This window comes from Chelonia mydas, chromosome 1 (assembly GCF_015237465.2).
Source record: "Chelonia mydas isolate rCheMyd1 chromosome 1, rCheMyd1.pri.v2, whole genome shotgun sequence".
NCBI classification, from domain to species: domain Eukaryota; kingdom Metazoa; phylum Chordata; order Testudines; family Cheloniidae; genus Chelonia; species Chelonia mydas.
Genome location: NC_057849.1, coordinates 6923930 through 6942046, shown reverse-complemented (window position 1 = coordinate 6942046; position 18117 = coordinate 6923930). Strand labels below are relative to the sequence as shown.

At 45.7% G+C, this 18117-nt stretch overlaps 2 protein-coding genes across 2 annotated transcripts; both read left to right on the top strand.

Moving 5' to 3' along the window:
* The first annotated feature begins 1420 nt into the window (after positions 1–1420).
* On the top strand, positions 1421–2356 carry LOC102933627 (olfactory receptor 51G2-like). The gene has a single exon (XM_027834837.2). It carries the CDS (start codon positions 1421–1423, stop codon positions 2354–2356), a length of 936 nt encoding a protein of 311 aa, XP_027690638.2.
* Positions 2357–16086: 13730 nt separating this feature from the next.
* Positions 16087–17055, top strand: LOC102933398 (olfactory receptor 51G2). Its single transcript, XM_007054577.4, has one exon. The coding sequence runs from the start codon at positions 16117–16119 to the stop codon at positions 17053–17055; it is 939 nt and encodes a 312-aa protein (XP_007054639.3). The 5' UTR covers positions 16087–16116.
* Positions 17056–18117: the final 1062 nt, after the last annotated feature.

The window sequence follows — 18117 nt, the reverse complement described above, 5'->3', positions numbered from 1 at the left end:
CTGGTTGGCACCTGAGCAAAAGGGTCAATGGGGAAAGAAGATATTTTCAAATCAGGGTGGGGCGGGGGGGGAAGAAGGCTTTGTTTCTGCTCTGTGTTGTGTGTTCTCTGGGGAAGCGAAGAAGCATCAGGTCAGAAAACTCCTTCTCCTAAAATCATCTTAAAATGAGACTCAATATTGCAAAAAGAGTCATAAATAAGGCAAGGCGTCTTAGATTATCTTTTGTTTTTAGCTTGTGAATTTTCCCTTTGCTTAGAGAGAGATTTATCCCTTTTTTTTGTAACTTTAAAGTTTTGCCTAGAGGGGAATCCTCTGTGTTTTGAATCTGATTACCCTGTAAAGTTACCTTCCATCCTGATTTTACAGAGGTGCTTCTTTTACTTCTTTGTTTCTTTATAATAAAGTTCTGTTTTTGAAGAATCTGGTTTACCTATTTGGTTGGTAGATTATTCTCAAGGCTCCCCAGGAAAGGGGGTGATGGGACTTGTGGGGATATTTTAAGGAAACAGGAACTCCAAGTGGTCCTTTTCCTGAATCTTTCTCTAACTCACTTGATGGTGGCAGCAGCACCCATCCAAGGACAAGGAAGGATTTGTGCCTTGGGGAAGTTTTTAACCAAAGCTGGTAGAAATAAGCTTCGGGGGTCCTTCATGTGGGTAACCACATCTGTACCCTAGAGTTCAGAGTAGTGTGGGAACCTTGGCAAGAGTGGAGAAAGTGAAAAACAATGTATATAATGAGGCAATGAAACACATTTACAAATAGCTTCAATGGAGGACAGATAATACAACGACCGCTTTCACCATGCACTTGCAATGTGTCGTGATACAATGGGCCACACTCAGAAGTGAAGGGCCAGAAAGGGTGTCTGTGTGAAAGTTACAACTGTAAAATCACAGTTATCAAATAGGCTGTGGAACTACCAGCCACAAGATATCATTGGGGATCAGAGCATAGCAGGATTCAAAGAGGGACTGGATGCTTCTAGGGGGTAATTGGAAAAACCAATTTCATTAGTGAGCAATTTAAAAAAAAAAGGCTTGGAAGTGCTCTAGACCCTCCTGATTTACCCCACAACATATCTCTAACTAGTGGGTGCCAGGGGGAAACTTTCCCTGGGCACTGGTTATCTCATAGCTCCCTATTGCAGGGTTTCTTCCACCTGCCTCTGAAGTTTCTGGAACTGGCCACTGGATAGTGCACTAGATGGACTGCAGGTCTGATCCAGTCTGGCAATGCCTATCTTCCTATTAATGGTGTAAATCCAAGAGTATGTTTTTGCTGATCTTTCTTGAGCTCCTGGGAGTCTCTAGACTTGCACTCAGAGCAGAAAGATGTCTAGTTAAATATCAGCTAGTCTCCTGTTGTTTTTCCTTTCAGGAAGGAACGCTGAAAACTCCTTGAACCTGCCCAGTCCATTATGTCAGCTGTCAATGATACCAAATTCCAATTTACAATTTTCCTTCTCACCGGAATACCTGGAAAGGAAGACGTCTATCTCTGGATCTCTATCCCCTTCTGCTTAATGTATGTTATTTCAATAGTAGGAAATTCAGTCATTCTGTTCATTATAAAAACAGATCCAAGCCTCCATGAGCCCATGTACATTTTTCTTTCCATGTTGGCCGTAACAGACCTTGGCTTATCAATGTCTACCATACCGACGATACTGGGCATATTCTTGTTCAACTCTAGGGAGATCAGCCTTGATGCCTGTTTTGCCCAGCTGTTCTTCATCCACTTGCTTCAATGTATGGAATCCTCCTTCCTCTTGTTGATGGCCTTTGACCGCTTCATTGCAATCTGTAACCCATTGAGATATGCCTCCATCTTAACTCCATGGAGGTTATCTAAAATGGGACTGCTGTGTGTGCTAAGAGGGGTGGTCATAGTACTACCATTCCCTTGTCTGCTGAAACAGTTCCAATACTGTCAAACTAATATTCTCTCCCATTCCTACTGCACACATCAGGAGGTCATGAACCTGGCTTGTTCGGATATCACAGTCAACAATATCTATGGCTTGTCTACTCTAGTCTTAACCTTTGGATTGGACTCCTTGCTCATCTTCCTCTCTTATGTGATGATCTTCAAAACAGTGCTGAATGTCGTGTCCCATGCGGAGTGTCTAAGGGCCTTGAACACCTGCGTTTCCCACCTCTGTGCTGTCCTGCTCTTTTACCTACCAGAGATCGGCTTGTCTGTGATACACAGATTTGGGAATAGCTCTTCTCACTTGCTTCAGTTTGTCCTGGGCTACGTCTATCTGCTGGTCCCATCCCTAATGAACCCCATTGTGTACAGCGTGAAAAGCAAACAACTTCGTGCAAGGATAATCAGGGTGTTCATCAACTGAAGGGTCAGTTCCTCACGCTGCTCCCATACTAGTGACCTGGGAGTCAAAAAACACAGGCCTCAGCCATCTATTCCATCCTGGAGCCTTACAACTGAGACAAATGGACACAAATCTGGCATCAGGAATCATAACATTCAACAACCGGAAAGAGAACACTTCAACCTCTCTGGCCACTCAGTAAAAGATTTAAGGGTGGGAATTTTGCAACAGAAAAGCTTGAAAAACAGACTCCAACGAGAAACTGCTGAGCTTGAATTAATGTGCAAACTAGATACCATTATCTTGGGTTTGAATAGAGACTGGGAGTGGCTGGGTCATTACACATATTGAATCAATTTACTTAACTTAAGTATCCTCACACCTTCTTGTCAACTGTCAAAATGGGCCATCTTGATTATCACTACAATTTTTTTTTCTCCTGCTGATAATAGCTCATCTTAACTAGTTAGCCTCTCACAGGTCGTATGGTGACTTCCAACTTATCTGTATGTATATATCTCTATATATCTTACTATATGTTCCATTCTATGCATCCGATGAAGTGGGCTGTAGCCCACAAATGCTTATGTTCTCATAAATTTGTTAGTCTCTAAGATGCCACAAGTACTCCTGTTCTTTTTATCAGAGAAGACAGGCGCTACTGATCTCCACTTTGTAGAGAGAGGTCCAGATGGGGTCTAAGGCCCAGAGCAAGGGGAGAGGGATTGGTGAGGGAGGAGAGGGGCCATGACAAAAGCTGCAGGGATGTTCTGTTGTCACAGTCCTGGCCCTTCCTGAGCGCTCTGGGTTCTGCGTGATTCATGTGGCTGCACCAGCTGTGGACAGGGGCTACTACTTGGGCAGAGACACCCACCCTTCCCCGACGCCTTCAGCCATATTCTTGTGTCTGAGTGGTGTCAGAGACCTGATTAACACAGGAGCCCCAGGTGAAGCCATTCAGGCATCCCCTCCCCCACTGATGGCTCTGCACACTGCACACCCGCTGAGCCCTCTTCCCACAGAGGCAGAGCAGAACTATTTGTGTGAGTGAGGAGTGAGGGTCTGACACACACGAGTCCTGCCAAGAGACTCAGGCCCAGATTCCCTCCCCTTTCCCCCAATTTGTGCTGCCCCAGCTGCTTGGAAAGTGGTGGAAATGCATCTCAACTCCCCCAGAGAGGCACGGCTAGCTCCTATCCTAGCCTAGCTCATGCAGTTTAGGGTGACCACCTAGTCAAAAGGTAAAAGCAAGACACATGAAGGAGTCCTGCCTCCCTGTGACCCTGACCCTGCCCTTCTTCTCCCCCCTGAGGCTCCACCCACTCCTCCTCTTCTTCCTCTAAGGCCTTTGCTCCATCTTTCCCCCCACCAGGCTTCATGCTCTGCTCCTCCTCTTCTCCTTAAGGGCCCGCCTCCTGGTCTTCCTGAAAGTTAGAGTTAGGCTGTGTTAAGAGCCACCCAGGGATCCTGGCCCACCGTAGGGAACCACGGACCCTCTATCTGCCCTGGGCATGGGGGGGCAAGAGGAGGAGCAGGAGCAGGGGCCCGAAAACAGCCCCCATCCCATGACCCTGTCTCCCCACAGGTAGCAAAATGGAGTTTAGTGTCATGTGGTGTGATCACATGCCTTTGCATTCCCTGCTGAGTCATTGCTTCCATTATCCATAGGCTGTCTGGAGCAGTCTCAGGAAGGCTTTTCTCAGGTAGGGGTAAGCTTTTCCTGGGGTCTATTATTTCCCCTAATGTGCCAACAACCAGAATAGACCCTTCATAACCAGCTGTCTAGACTGTAAGTATTTTCCCGAGTGGGTGTCAGCCGGGTGTAACTACACAGATAAATAGTCAATATTCATAACTTCAGATGCAAAAATAAAAAATGCGTACACGTGGGGTCATCATATTCTGCCAATCAGAACTTTTCCATAGACACCTCACAGGACACGTTTTGTACAGGATGCGTTATAACTATGTCATAATCACATCACAATGATGACGATGGGGAAAGTGTCACAAAAGCCTCCTCAGCTGCCCTGGAACCTTCATGGGACATGTAAAAAGCTCAAGTTCTTCAAGAAGAGACAACTGCGTGGTAGCAGACGGGGCGGGGGAGGGAACTGGGTTGCAGTGACGGGGGTGAGGGAGGCTCAGGCTTGTCCAGGAGCGGGGGCTCTTGGAAGCCATTACCACCCAGCGGAGGTCAGCCCAGCCCTCAGGCTGCTCTAAACTCCACTGAGGCAGGGGGAGAACAGGCCAGCGAATCAAACCTCTGTAACTGGCTCCTTGCCATCCCCGCTCTCTGCCGCGCAGGGGGGAGCTCTGCTGGCGCAGCAGACAATCCAGCCAGGCCTGTTGCTGCTCAGAGGGCTGGAAAGCTTTTCCTGTAGTCTGGGCATGGCTCTGTGACTCAGGAGAGCTGGGTTTGATTCCCTGCCATCTATGACCATGGGTAAGTTTTGGCGGTCTCTGCACCTTTGCTCAGATGTGTAATAGTGTTGCCCTGCCTCACAGTGGCGGTGCGAGGATAAATACATTCAGGATGCTCATATACTCTGCGACCCTAAGCTCAGGGCTGTGTCAGGGTTCCACAGAGCAACACCTCTGACATTAGTCTATCAAAGGCCTCTTACCACAGCCTCCTGTGACAGCTCTCTTCTGGGAAGCCCCATGAGTCCAGCCCCTTGGTGTCTGTGGCAGATGTGGGGATGCTCATGGGTGACAGTGAGGGGTAAGTAGTGGATTTTTGAGGGGAGTGTTGCAGCGTCACGGGGACCGGTGTTTGTGAGAGATTGAGGCTGAATTGGTATAACTGCCGAGCAATGGCCATAGGGGGTTCATCTTAGATGGTCTGTCTCGAAGAAAGGAGTCTGAGGGCAAAGGTTACTATGGTGACTGGGCCCAGGCTCACACAGGTTTCAGTAAAGGCTGTGTGATGGATTCGGTCACAGAGATCCCCTTGGGACTGTCACCTGATGTCCTGAAATTACTTCTGAGCCAGTTTTCCCTGTCAGCTTGGGACTCCAGAACCCTCTCTTGTTGAGCTAGACATGCAATGCAGACCTGGGGTCTGGGACACGCTCCCAAAGCTACAGGTTTTAGCTGAAAACTGGTCAGCAGGTTCCCTGTCTCCAGCACCCAGACACCCAGTTTCCAATGGGATCCAAACTCCAAATAAATCTGATGTACTCTGTATAATGCTTATACAGGGTAAATTCATAAATTGTCTGCCCCCTATAACACTGATAGAGAGATAAGCACAGCTGTTTATTCCCCCAAGTATTGATCACTTACTTTGGGTTTATTAATGAACAAATGTGATTTTATTAAGCATAAAAAGTAGGATTTAAGTGGTTTCAAGTTATAACAGACAGAACAAAGACAGGTTTCAGAGTAGCAGCCATGTTAGTCTGTATTCACAAAAAGAAAAGGAGTACTTTTGGCTCCTTAGAGACTAAATTTGTTAGTCTCTAAGGTGCCACAAGTACTCCTTTTCTTTAGACAAAACAAAGTAAGTCACAAACAAAATGAAACAAAACACGGAAGTCTAAGCCTAATACATTAAGAAACTGATTACAGGTAATATCTCACCATCAAAGATGTTCCAATAAGCTTACTTCAAAGACTGTACTCATTCCTAGTCTGGGCCAAACCCTTTCCTCTGGTACTGTCTTTGTTAGATCCAGCAGACATCTCAGGTGAAAAGCAGGAGTTTTCTCATGACTGGCAGCCCCCTCCCCCCATTCCTGCTCCACCCTCTTTTATAACCTTGGCACAAGCCAGGAATCCCCCATCTCTCTGGGTACCCACCGCTCATACTAAATGGAAAAGTAGCAGATCTAAGATGGATTTCACCACCTTGCGACACAGCCACGTCTCCAAGACCTCCAGTCTCCACCCCCCCTCGGGCCGACCCCCACGCACACAGGAAGGCCTGCAGGCAAAGAAACCATCCACCATCAACTGTCCCAACCAATGGGACCCATCAAGCTCCCAGTGCCCCATTGACAGCCCCTGCCCGGCACGACCACAACAGTGACACAAGTCCACATCCCATCTCCCCAGCTCCAGACACAGAAACAACACATGCAAACAAATAGGATGAAAATACCCAGCAGACCTCAAGCTTTCCAATAACATCACACAAGAGACCTCTCGTATTAAGCACATTCCAGCCACATCACACTCACACTCACAAGCACATGGAGTGCAAAGTCACAAGCTGCTTCCACAAGAAAGGGGAAAACAGATGGGAAGATGCTCTCAGGGACACATGGAAACTAGGCTGTGTCCCAAGAGCTCCTTGACTTCCCGAAAGAATGTAAGTTGGGCCCTTCTGTTTCTCTATCTCCAGAGCAAAGCCTGTCTAACTTAGGTTGTTGTGATACATGAGATAAATGAGTGTAGATGTGTGACAGCTGCCTGTTATTTTAAAACCTTTTTCTCTGATGCTTTCTGCTGTTTGCTAATAAACCTATTAGTTTTAAGGAAGCTGGAGGTGACTGTTTAGCTCTGGTCACAAACCCTGAATGGAAAAGACTCAGGTTTCCAGTCGGACCTTCTTGGTGATAGGCATTTAGCATAGCTGGGATTGTGTTCCCATCTCAAAGAGTGGGAGAACTCTGAGACTTGCCCGAAGACATTAAAGAATCTTGTTTAAAGGGTAAAGAGACCATATAACCTAGTTTTACTGTGACAATCCCAATTTTTCTTGGCCAGCCTGTCTCCTTGTTGACTGTTTGTCAGTGTAGTAAGATGATGACATAAACTCTTGCATCAGAGGCCTGGTATGAGGCCTAAGGGTTGAACTAAAATAATGGTCAAGACTTTGCTAATACAAAGCAAAGTTAATTTGTGAGCAAAAGGCAGGCTCTTCTCACAGAATCTGGCAAGAAGAGGGCTGATGTTGCAAATATACACATACCTAAAAGGTACTGAGTACTATATAAAAATGTGCCAGGATGGTACCAGCACATTCTGGTACTAGCACATTCCACATAGGTAACAAGTAACATGCTGACCCATCGTAAAGACAGGGGAAAAGGATAATATGATGGATAGACTTGTTTTGATTGAACCAGTATGTACAAGATAATAGGCAGCACCTTAATAAGTAGCGGGGTTGTACCTCAATATGTTGGGAGTGATGTGTAACTTGTTTTTACCTGTGTATAAAAATTTACCTCTGAGGGGATGTCTTTATCTGGCCTAGGGGGCAGTGGAGAATCCTGCCACTGACTGAGCTGGTCCATTTTCAGGGGGCAAATATCTGTAGTATGTCCAGTAATATGTTAATGGTATGTATGTCCAGTAGTATGTCTGGTAGAGTCTATGGGAAATGGTTCCGATACTGTCAAGTCAATGTCAATGGTGCCTGTCTCATCTTTAGAGTAATCAATCTGCCCTGCTACAGGGACATTCCCACATCTGAGCAATTCCTTTTTGGTGACAAATCCAAGGAACTGACCCATATTGAGGTATCAGTGCAAGAGGTTGTAATGCTGCGCCCTATATTCATCATAGAATTGTGATTATGAGATGTTTATGACATAATTATGATACCTCTGGTACAAGGTATGTCTTGTGAGGTGTCATTGGAAACGTTACAGTTTACTGAATAGGATTATCCTATTTCTGGGCATGTATCATTTTTGTACCTGAAGTTATGAATATTTACTATGTATCTGTATTTCAAATATGCTTACTCTGGATAACACCAACAACTAGCCTCTCAGGTAGAACAACAAAGAAGCTAGACAGGGCTGATGGCTCATAAACCAGGTTAATTGATGATGGACGAGGTTAACCTTCCTGTGAATGTTTCCGACAGCCTATAAGCAATGGCTGTCATGGCTCAATAGGCATGCAAGGGCATGGGACCAGATCTCATGGCATTGAACTCCATATTGGTACCTGTATTTTCCCACAAACTGGGCTGGGAACTTGGCTTAAAATAAAGGGTTCCCACCCATGTGGAAAAACTATATAAGGTGGGGACTGATACTCTCTTTTAGCCTCACTCCCCGCACAAGTGAACTCCTAGAAAAACTGAGGAAGAAAGACTGAATTAGGGGAAGTGCTGGTCCCAGGGAAAAGGGATTTCTAACCTGTGTATGGAAACCTGGTGCACTACACGGATCATCAGAAGGGATGAGAAATTGCTATTTCAAAACCTATCTATCTAGTGTGTTAGCCTTAGTTTGCAGCTTTGTTTATTTGCTAGGTAATATGCTTTCATCTGTTTGCTATCACTTATAATAATGTAAAATCTATCTTTGTGTGGTTAATAAACTTCTTTTACGTTGTATCATAACCAGGGTGTTTTGATTGAAGCATCTGGAAAAATCTCAGCTCTGTAAACAAAGGCTGTTACATACCTTTCCCACATTCAGTGGAAAGCTACCTATATTAATAAATTTGTACAGATCCCTGTGCAGTGCAAGAGGGTATAATTCTGGGTTTATACTTCAGCAAAGGTGCAAGGCTGGGGAGCTGGGAAATTGTTTGTTGTCTACTGTTTGTCCTTGAGTGGCTTAGGTAAAGCACTCAGGTAGCTCAGTTGGGTGTGTGGCAACACCTGCTCTCATGTTGGGTGACAACACTGCCTGGAGAGGCTGGCTGTGTCACCAGCAGAGCAGTGTGAGAGAGACCAGCCCAGATGAATGGATAGGGTTCCATCATCTCCCAGCCTGCACCCCAGGGGAGACAAACTGTCACAGAGGTTTTAGAACAAACTGATAAATTAAACAGTAATAAGTCACCAGGACCAGATGATATTCATGCAGGAATTCTGAAGGAACTTAAATATCAAATTGTTGTGATACCAGCTGGTATGTAACCTAGCACTTAAATCAGCCTTTGTTCCAGATGACTGGCAAATAGCTAATGTGATACTGATTTTTTAAAAAGCCTCCACAGGCGATCCAGGGTATTACAGGCCAGTGATCCTAAGTTCAGCAGCATGCAAATTAGTTAAACCTATAGTAAAGAGCAAAATTAACAGACACCTATATGAACATGGTTTGTTGTGGAATGGTCAGCATGGCTTTCGTAAAGGCAAATCATGCCTTGCCTATCTATTTGAATTCTCTGAGCAGATCATCAAAAGTGGGCAAATGTGATACGGAGGATATAGTGTACTTGGACTTACAGGAAGCCTTTGACAAGGTCACTAACCAAAGGCTCTTAAGAAAGGTAAGCAGTCATAGGATAATGAGGAAGGCTTTCTCATAGATCAGTAACTAGTTGAAAGATAGGAAACAAAGGGCAGGAATAAATCATCAGTTTTCACAATAGAGATAGGTAAATAGTGGTTCCCCATAGGGATCTGTACTGGGACCAGTGCTGTTTCACATAGTCATAAATGATCTGGAAAAAGGGATAAGCAGTGAGGTGGAAAAATTTGCAGACAAGACAAAATTATTTAATATAATGAAGTCCAAAGCAGAGTGTCAAGTGTTACAAATGGATCTCAGAAAACTCTGTGACTGGGCAACAAAATGGTAAATGAAATTCAGTGTTGATAAATGCACAGTAATGTACATTGGAAAACATAAACCCAACTATACATTGAAAACGATGGCTCCAAATTAGTTGTTACCACAGAAGAAATAGATCTTGGAGTCACTGGGTATCATTCTCTGAAAACATCTGCTTAACGTGCAGAGGCAGTCAGAAAAGCTAACAGAATGTTGGGAACCGTAGGTGGTGGATATAGGCCTGCACAGGGTATATATATACCCTGTCCAGGAAGTAAGAGGGAATAGTCAAGGAAAGGGTACGACTTCCCTGGCTCATTTGTGGCCACCAACCACTGGTTGTAATTTTTGCACAGGAAAGTTGTTGCTTATTATTATGCACCATGCAGGTTCCAGTGTGGCTGGGGAGGCAGTTTGTGTTACTCAGCTTCCTGGGTTCATCAGTAATCCCCTGGGACTCCATGGAGATTACTGATGAACCCAGGAAGCTGAGTAACACATACCGCTGTGACAGGTTGTCAATCCTTGGGTGCAGTCTGGGAGCTGTCAGAATCACTGTGCCCCTCCAACTCTGTGCCCCTCCAACCCTCCAACTGGGCTGGCCAATTGTACACTGCTTTGCTGGTGACACAGCCAATCTCTGCAAGCCCTGTTATCAACCACAACAGCAAGTGTTGCCATAAACCCAACTGAGCTACCTCAGTGCTTTACCTAAGCCACTTAAACACAGGAAGGAGACAAGAGCCGATATCCCAGATCCCATGCCTTGTACCCTTGCTGACATATAAACCCAGAATTATACCACCTTGCACTGCACAGGGATCTTTACAGTGTAAGCTCATTAATCGCTTTGCCCTTGATGTGGGAAGGATATGCTACCGCCTTTGTACACAGAGCTGAGATTTTCCTCAGACACTTTTCCCAAAACATGCTGGGAAAGATAAAGCATAAAACCAGTTTACTAAATACTGCCACAGGCCACAGGTTAACAGAAACCTAGAGAAGGTCCTAGAGTAGCTGTGGAGGCACAGAGATTGTGGGTGGGGGGGCCTAGCCACCAGTGGATCGCTGAGATCTGTACATAATTTTGAGGATCTATGTAATCTCCCTCCCCTGTCCTGCACACTGGGTTTGTAATGCAGGAAAAAGGGCTGACAGGAAGAAATCTGGTCCTATATTATTAGTAGTATTACTATTATATTTAAGTAAGATCACAGCTGTGACGGCATCATCGTTACCACTCAGCTGCCCCCGAGGTAGCCGTGTGTCTAATCAGAACCATGTGAACAGTGATGAAAAGCCCAGATTCCACAAACAGATCCTGCAGCAGGGCATCACAACACATCCCCTGTGATTTGGCCTCTGGCAGTTAGTGCCATTGGCTGTGGCAGGGGTTAAAGCCAAGCAGCTGAGGTTCCCTGATGGCCAAGTGGCCCCAAAGGAAATGTGCAAACACGCTTCATAAAGACAGTTGCCACTCTATCTGAATAGATACTAGCTGCTGCCTAAGCAACTTCTCTGATGACTCCGTGTCCTTTAGGGTGAAGACCTCTGGTGTCAGTGACTCCTCTTCTAGCAGGAATTGGGTACGTTGGCAGGTTTCACTATCTTTAAAATGTGAAGTGAAGGGGAAAGGCTGGAAGCTGTTCACATTTGCAGATGTTCTGTGCAGCGGCAGAGGACACAGCTGGGCTGTCGGGGTCACTCAGTGACTGGGCTGGAGGGCAGGCAGCGCTAGGTAGCTTTGGAACCCCTCCTCTATACCTGCTCATTGTTCATGGTGGTCTGTTCAAGCTACACAGAAAGCTAGACATTCAAAGCAAGCTCAGAGTGTAAAAACCCCAATGCCCCAAGTCAGGATTTCTCAAGAGGTCCCATTTCTAGACCCCGTGTGCTCTGGGTCAAATCCTGCCAGGGGATGAGGGAGAGGAGACCCCACGGAATATCAGTGACTAGTTCCCAAATTGCCTCAGGTTTATTTGCTCCTGAAAATTTAATTAGCAAATACATTTTCAGAGGTTTTATTCTCTGGCTCAATTGTGAGGGCAGGAATTCAGAGCTGCCTTGCTTCTGTGGTAACAGGCCCAATAGGGCATATTTCTGCTTCCTTAGCGGCTGAGGCCTCCAGCACTTCTATCCTGTAGATACCCGTCAAAGTTAGAGGCTACCCATATCTCTGACTCCTCTTTGGTCTCTGAGTGCCACATGTCAGGCCTCGTAGTCTTCCCTTACATGGTGTGGAATCCCACGATCCACCCACCCTCAGACTGCGCCCTGGGCTACAGCTCACTGCGGGCCGACTGTGGATGCTGAGCAGGCCCGGGGGTGTTTGGCACCTGTGATTCTTCCCTCTGGGACTGTGGGAGTACTGATGAAACTAATTACCAGCAGGCCTTCTTGAAACAAAATACTGTTTAATATGAACAGAAGGAATAAAGTGGAACATGGGCAAATCGGAGGATTTTCAAACAACAGGCTTCACCTGTTTCTGACCCCAAGCCTTCCCGCTCTGACAGGGACCCAGGCAGGCCATGCACTTTCAGACTTCCCCAGCCGTGTCTGTGCCTGTCAGTCTGAAGAGCTTCTGAGCAACAGCTGCCCCACCTCTGAACAGACTCCCAGCGCTGGCAAAACAAGCTGTGTAACGTGGCTGGAGGCCAGAAATAGGCTCTTCCTGGCTTGTATCTCCAGTGTTGTCTCTCAATCTCCCTGGGGTGGTGACTGAGTAATGGCTTTTCTTGAACTATTCCTTCCCTTCCTCCTTGTTTTCCTGCGGCCTGCTATTAAACTAAGATGAGCCACACTAGTTTTACCTTATTCAGCCATAACATAAACATCTTAATCGTTAACCCAATACAGCTCTACAGCAAACATCCCAAGAACTGGGTTTAACATACACGTTCCTTATTGCAGCTCAGCTCCATGTCTGTCACAATGCTGTTCCCAGGTGCTATGCATTTTATGAATACAGGACATAGACAGTCAGAGAGAAAGAGAGAAAGACAGAGAGAGAGAGAGAGCAATACACTACTTTCATGTGTGAAAAGAAGTTCCATTTCCATGAATACTCATGCAATTGACTTTCAAATTCACTTCCTGCAAACCCTCATCATGCCTGAATTACAGATGCTGGGGTTACTATGTACTAGAGAGTGAGAGCTCAGGGAATGAATATTTTCTATACTGATCCCAAGGCCTGTTACCGCTCCGGATACAGGCTACAGACTGACAGAACAGAACCTGAGGAGACCCAGTCAGCTATGAACCCAGGGACAGGGGATCTACTAGACTTTTGTTTGCTGACAAGCGACTGAATGAGGGCTGATGAAACACGCCACATTTTAAGTCCCACTGTAACCTTAGAAATCATCTCTGAAAGCAGATCAGAGGGGAAAGAACGGGTTCGCATGTGTGTTCAAAAGTACAGATGTGTAAATGTTATGTCAAAACAGTTCATTGTTATATAAATTTTGAAACCAAACTTTCATGACACCATGTATATTGAAAGCCAGAAGCAGAGTTGTTGGAATCTCTCCAGGAAGGAGGCGTGGTAACTTTACTGCTTAATGGGTATTGCTTTAGAAAGCAGTTTAGAAATACTCCACATACTGTTTGCAATGGGTTTGTGCTGTTAACTGTTTGTTCAGTGAACAGTTGTATGATACTGTCTCCTGGTAACTGACCAGAAGCTGTTTGTGACACTTACATTCAGAGTCTTGAAGACAATCCCTCTGTAATACCTGTGCAAGTCTTTCCAAAATATCCTGAGAGAACAGAACTGCTTGTCTGTGTTTCAGCAAAGAGTAGAGCTGAGGTACAGGAAAGGGGAGTGTTATAGTGCTTGTATGCATGGCTGAAGTAACTTGCACACTCATAAGAACGTAAGAATGGCCATACTGGGTCAGACCAAAGGTCCATCCAGCCCAGTATCCTGTCTACCAACACTGGCCAATGCCAGGTGCCCCAGAGGGAGTGAACCGAACAGGTAACGATCAAATGATCTCTCTCCTGCCATCCATCTCCACCCTCTGACAAACAGAGGCTAGGGACACCATTCCTTACCCATCCTGGCTAATAGCCATTAATGGACTTAACCTCCATGAATTTATCCAGTTCTCTTTAAAACCTTGTTATAGTGCTAACCTTCACAACCTCCTTAGGTAAGGAGTTCCACAGGTTAACTGTGTGCCACGTGAAGAAGAACTTCCTTTTATTTGTTTTAAACCTGCTACCCATTAATTTCATTTGATGGCCCCTAGTTCTTATATTATGGGAACAAGTAAATAACTTTTCCTTATTCACTTTCTCCACACCACTCATGATTTTACAGACCTCTATTATATCCCCCCTTAGTCTCCTCTTTTCCAAGCTGAAAATGGATATTAGTGCAAACCTAGTGAACCTACTGTTTGCACTATTTACTTCTTTCTGACACCAACCCCTCCCCCACCCAGCTAAGTAACTGTCTGTGTTAGCTTTTAATTTGCCAAATATCTTCAGACTTTTGAATGAGAATAGGCTGCAGGTCCGGTGAAGATGAAAAGAAGCCTGTAGGATGATTGAACTCTCTGGATTCAGTCAACACTTGCCAGGAAAAGCACTTCAGCTTCTCTTGGAGGGTTTCTTGGAGGTCAGAGTGTATCACTGGGAGCATTTGGTAAGGGAAAGTTAATAGAGCCTGGTTCTAATCAAATTGATACATGTAAAACTGGAATGATGCAGTTGATGTCAATGTTGTTGAATTCAGAATCTGGCCCTAAGAATTTATCCCATGTACTGTAAAGAGGCAGTGGCAGAATTTGAACTCTCAGGAGTGGAGAAAATTATATATATATATTAGGCAAAGACAGACATTTATAAATAGCTTCAGTACAGGGCAGATAAATACAATAAGGATTTTCACCATGTACCTCCCATGTGTTTTCACACACCATGATACAATGGGACTGTCAAGGTTCCTTCCCCACTCTGAACTCTAGGGTACAGATGTGGGGACCTGCATGAAAACCTCCTAAGCTTACTTTTACCAGATTAGGTTAAAACTTCCCCAAGGTACAAACTATTTTACCCTTTGCCCTTGGACTTCCACTGCCACCACCAAACGTTTATCTGGGTTTATTTTTAATAGGAAAGTGTTGTTTGGAAATGTCTTCCCAACCCGTGCACCCCACTTCCTGGGGAAGGTTTGGTAAAAATCCTCACCAATTTGCATAGGTGACCACAGACCCAAACCCTTGGATCTTAAGAACAATGAAAAAAGCATTCAGGTCTTACAAGAAGAATTTTAATAGAAGTAAAAAGAATCACCTCTGTAAAATCAGGATGGTAGATACCTTACAGGGTAATTAGATTCAAAACATAGAGAGTCCCTCTAGGCAAAACATTAAGTTACAAAAAGACACACAGACAGGAATATCCATTCTATTCAGCACAACTTAATTTCTCAGCCATTTAAAAAAATCATAATCTAACGCATATCTAGCTAGATTACTTACTAAGTTCTAAGACTCCATTCCTGTTCTGTCCCTGGCAAAAGCATCACACACACAGACACAGACCCTTTGTTTTTCTCCCTCCTCCAAGCTTTTGAAGGTATCTTGTCTCCTCAATGGTCATTTTGGTCAGGTGCCAGCGAGGTTATCCTAGCTTCTTAACCCTTTACAGGTGAAAGGATTTTTCCTCCGGCCAGGAGGGATATTAAAGGTGTTTATCCTTCCCTTTATATTTATGACAGGGACACACTCAGAAGTGGAGGGCCAGAAAGGGTGTCTGGAAAGGTCACAAATGTAAAATCACACAGTACTCAAGCAGACTGAGGAACTCCCAGCCACAAAATATCAAGGGGGCCAAGAGCTTAGCTGGATTCAAAGAAGGACTGGATGTTTATATGGTAACCAGAAAATCCAAATACAGTAGTGAGAATTGTTTTTAAAAAGTCTGGGAAGGATCCTAAACTTTCCTGATTTACACCAAAAAATATGTCTAACTAGTGGGGTCAGTGGAAACTTTCCCTGGGAGCAGGTTATCTCAGAGCTGCCTATTGCAGGGCTCTTTCCACCTTATTATGAAGAATCTAGACCTGGCAACTAAATAGCGAGCTAAATGGACTACAAGTCTGATCCAGTCTGGCAACGCCTATCTTCCAATTGGTGGTGTAAATCCAAGACTATATTTTGCTGATCATCCTAAAGCTTGTGAGAGTCTCTAGACAGGCACTGAGAGCAGAAAGATGTCTTGTTAAATATAATCTAGTCTCCATTTTTTCCTTTCAGGAAGGAAAGTTCAAAACTCCTCAGACCTACCCAGTACATGATGACAGCTGTCAATGACACCAAATTCAAATTTGCAGTGTTCCTTCTCACCGGGATACCTGGGCAGGAAGACGTCTATCTCTGGATATCTGTCCCCTTCTGCTTAATGTATGTTATTTCGATAGTAGGAAATGCAGTCATTCTGTTCATTATAAAAACAGATCCAAGCCTCCATGAGCCCATGTACATTTTCCTTTCCATGCTGGCTGCCACAGACCTTGGCTTATCAATAGCCACCATGCCAACAATACTGGGCATATTCTGGTTTAACTCTAGGGAGATCAGCCTCAATGCCTGTTTTGCCCAGCTGTTCTTCATCCACTCACTTCAATGCATCGAATCTTCCGTGCTCTTGTTGATGGCCTTTGACCGCTTCATCGCGATCTGTAACCCGCTGAGATATGCTTCCATCTTAACTCTGCCGAGAATTGCCAAAACAGGACTAGTGTTTGTGTTAAGGGGAGTGGCCCTAATATTCCCACTCCCTTTTCTCGTGAAACGGTTCCGATACTGTCGAGCCAATGTCCTCTCCCATTCCTACTGCCTGCACCAGGATGTCATGAAGATGGCTTGTGCAGATATCACAGTCAACAACATCTATGGCTTGTCTGTTGCACTCTTAACAATGGGGTTGGACTCGCTGCTCATCCTCCTCTCTTATGTGATGATCCTCAAAACAGTACTGAGCATCGCATCCTCCATGGAGTGCCTCACGGCCCTGAACACCTGTGTCTCTCACCTCTGCGCGGTCCTGATCTTCTACATACCAGAGATAGGGCTGGCTCTGATACACAGATTCGGGAATAGCTCTTCTCACTTTCTTCAGATTCTTTTGGGCTATGTCTACATGATGATCCCACCCCTGATAAATCCAATTGTGTACAGCGTGAAAAGCAAACATCTTCGTGCAAGGATAATCAGGGCATTTGTGAAGTGAAGGGTCAGTTCATCAAATGTCTGCAGCAGTGGTGACAATGGCCAAGACCATTTATTCCATCCTGGATCCTCTTCCCCCTCTGCAGCTTCCTGCGCCCCATCTCTTCCCACAAGACTTAGCCCCCTGCTCCTCCTCTTTACCCAAGGCTCTGCTTCCTCTTCAGGCTAGAAGCTAGAAGCCACGTGATGTTAACAGCTGCCCAGGGAGTCAGAGTCACTTTGAGGATCCCCAGACCCTCTACATTTTATCTCCCAGGATGTACAACCCAGGGAAGGTGGAGAGTCTGGGTCTCCCCGCAGCAGCCTGGGCTCATGGGGCAGCTGCTATCATGGCCTGAATCTGGCCTGGCTGTGGGGTGGAGCCTTGGGAGAAGTGATGAACAGGGGGAAGGGCCTAGTGGGAAGTGATAGGGCAGTAGGTGGGACCTCATGGGAAAAGGAGCAGTAGGGGATGCGGATCAGATGAAGACCCGAGCAAGCAGGGAGGTGGGGGGCTCCAGAGTAAAGGAGGAGGGTGGGGCTGGAGGGTAGGAGAGCCTGTGTTTTGGAGAAGACTGAGTTAATGTGACCCCAAAAAGGGGCTCTTGTATTAAGTATACCACGATGAGAGTAAGTCATTGCAAGAACCTTAGAGGCAGGGCAGGGAGCCTGCAGGGCTACCTCAGGTCCAAATGGGGGCAATCTGGAGTGGCCACTGTCTGCAGGGTCTTGGGCAGAGTGGGATGTCCTCTTGGAAGCCGTTACCATCAGGCAGAGGTCAGCCCAGCCCCCAGGCTGCTCTAAACTCTTCTGAGGCAGGGGGAGAACAGGCCAGCGAATCAAACCACTGTAACTGGCTCCTGGCCATCCCTGCTCTCTGCAGCACAGAGGGGACTCTTCTGGAACAGCAGAGAATCCAGCCAGACCTGTCACTGCTCAGATGTCTGGAAGGCTGGTCCTGTGGTCTGGGCATGGCTCTATGCCTCAAGTCAGCTGGGTTTGATTCTCTTGCTGTGTCTGACCGTGGGCAAGCCCTTGGCTGTCTCTGAGACTTTGTCCAGATGCTTAGTAGCCCTGCCCTACC

Coding starts and splice junctions, on each gene's coding strand:
- LOC102933627 (XM_027834837.2), top strand. CDS start 1,421: ATGTCAGCTGTCAATGATACCAAATTCCAATTTACAATTTTCCTTCTC.
- LOC102933398 (XM_007054577.4), top strand. CDS start 16,117: ATGATGACAGCTGTCAATGACACCAAATTCAAATTTGCAGTGTTCCTT.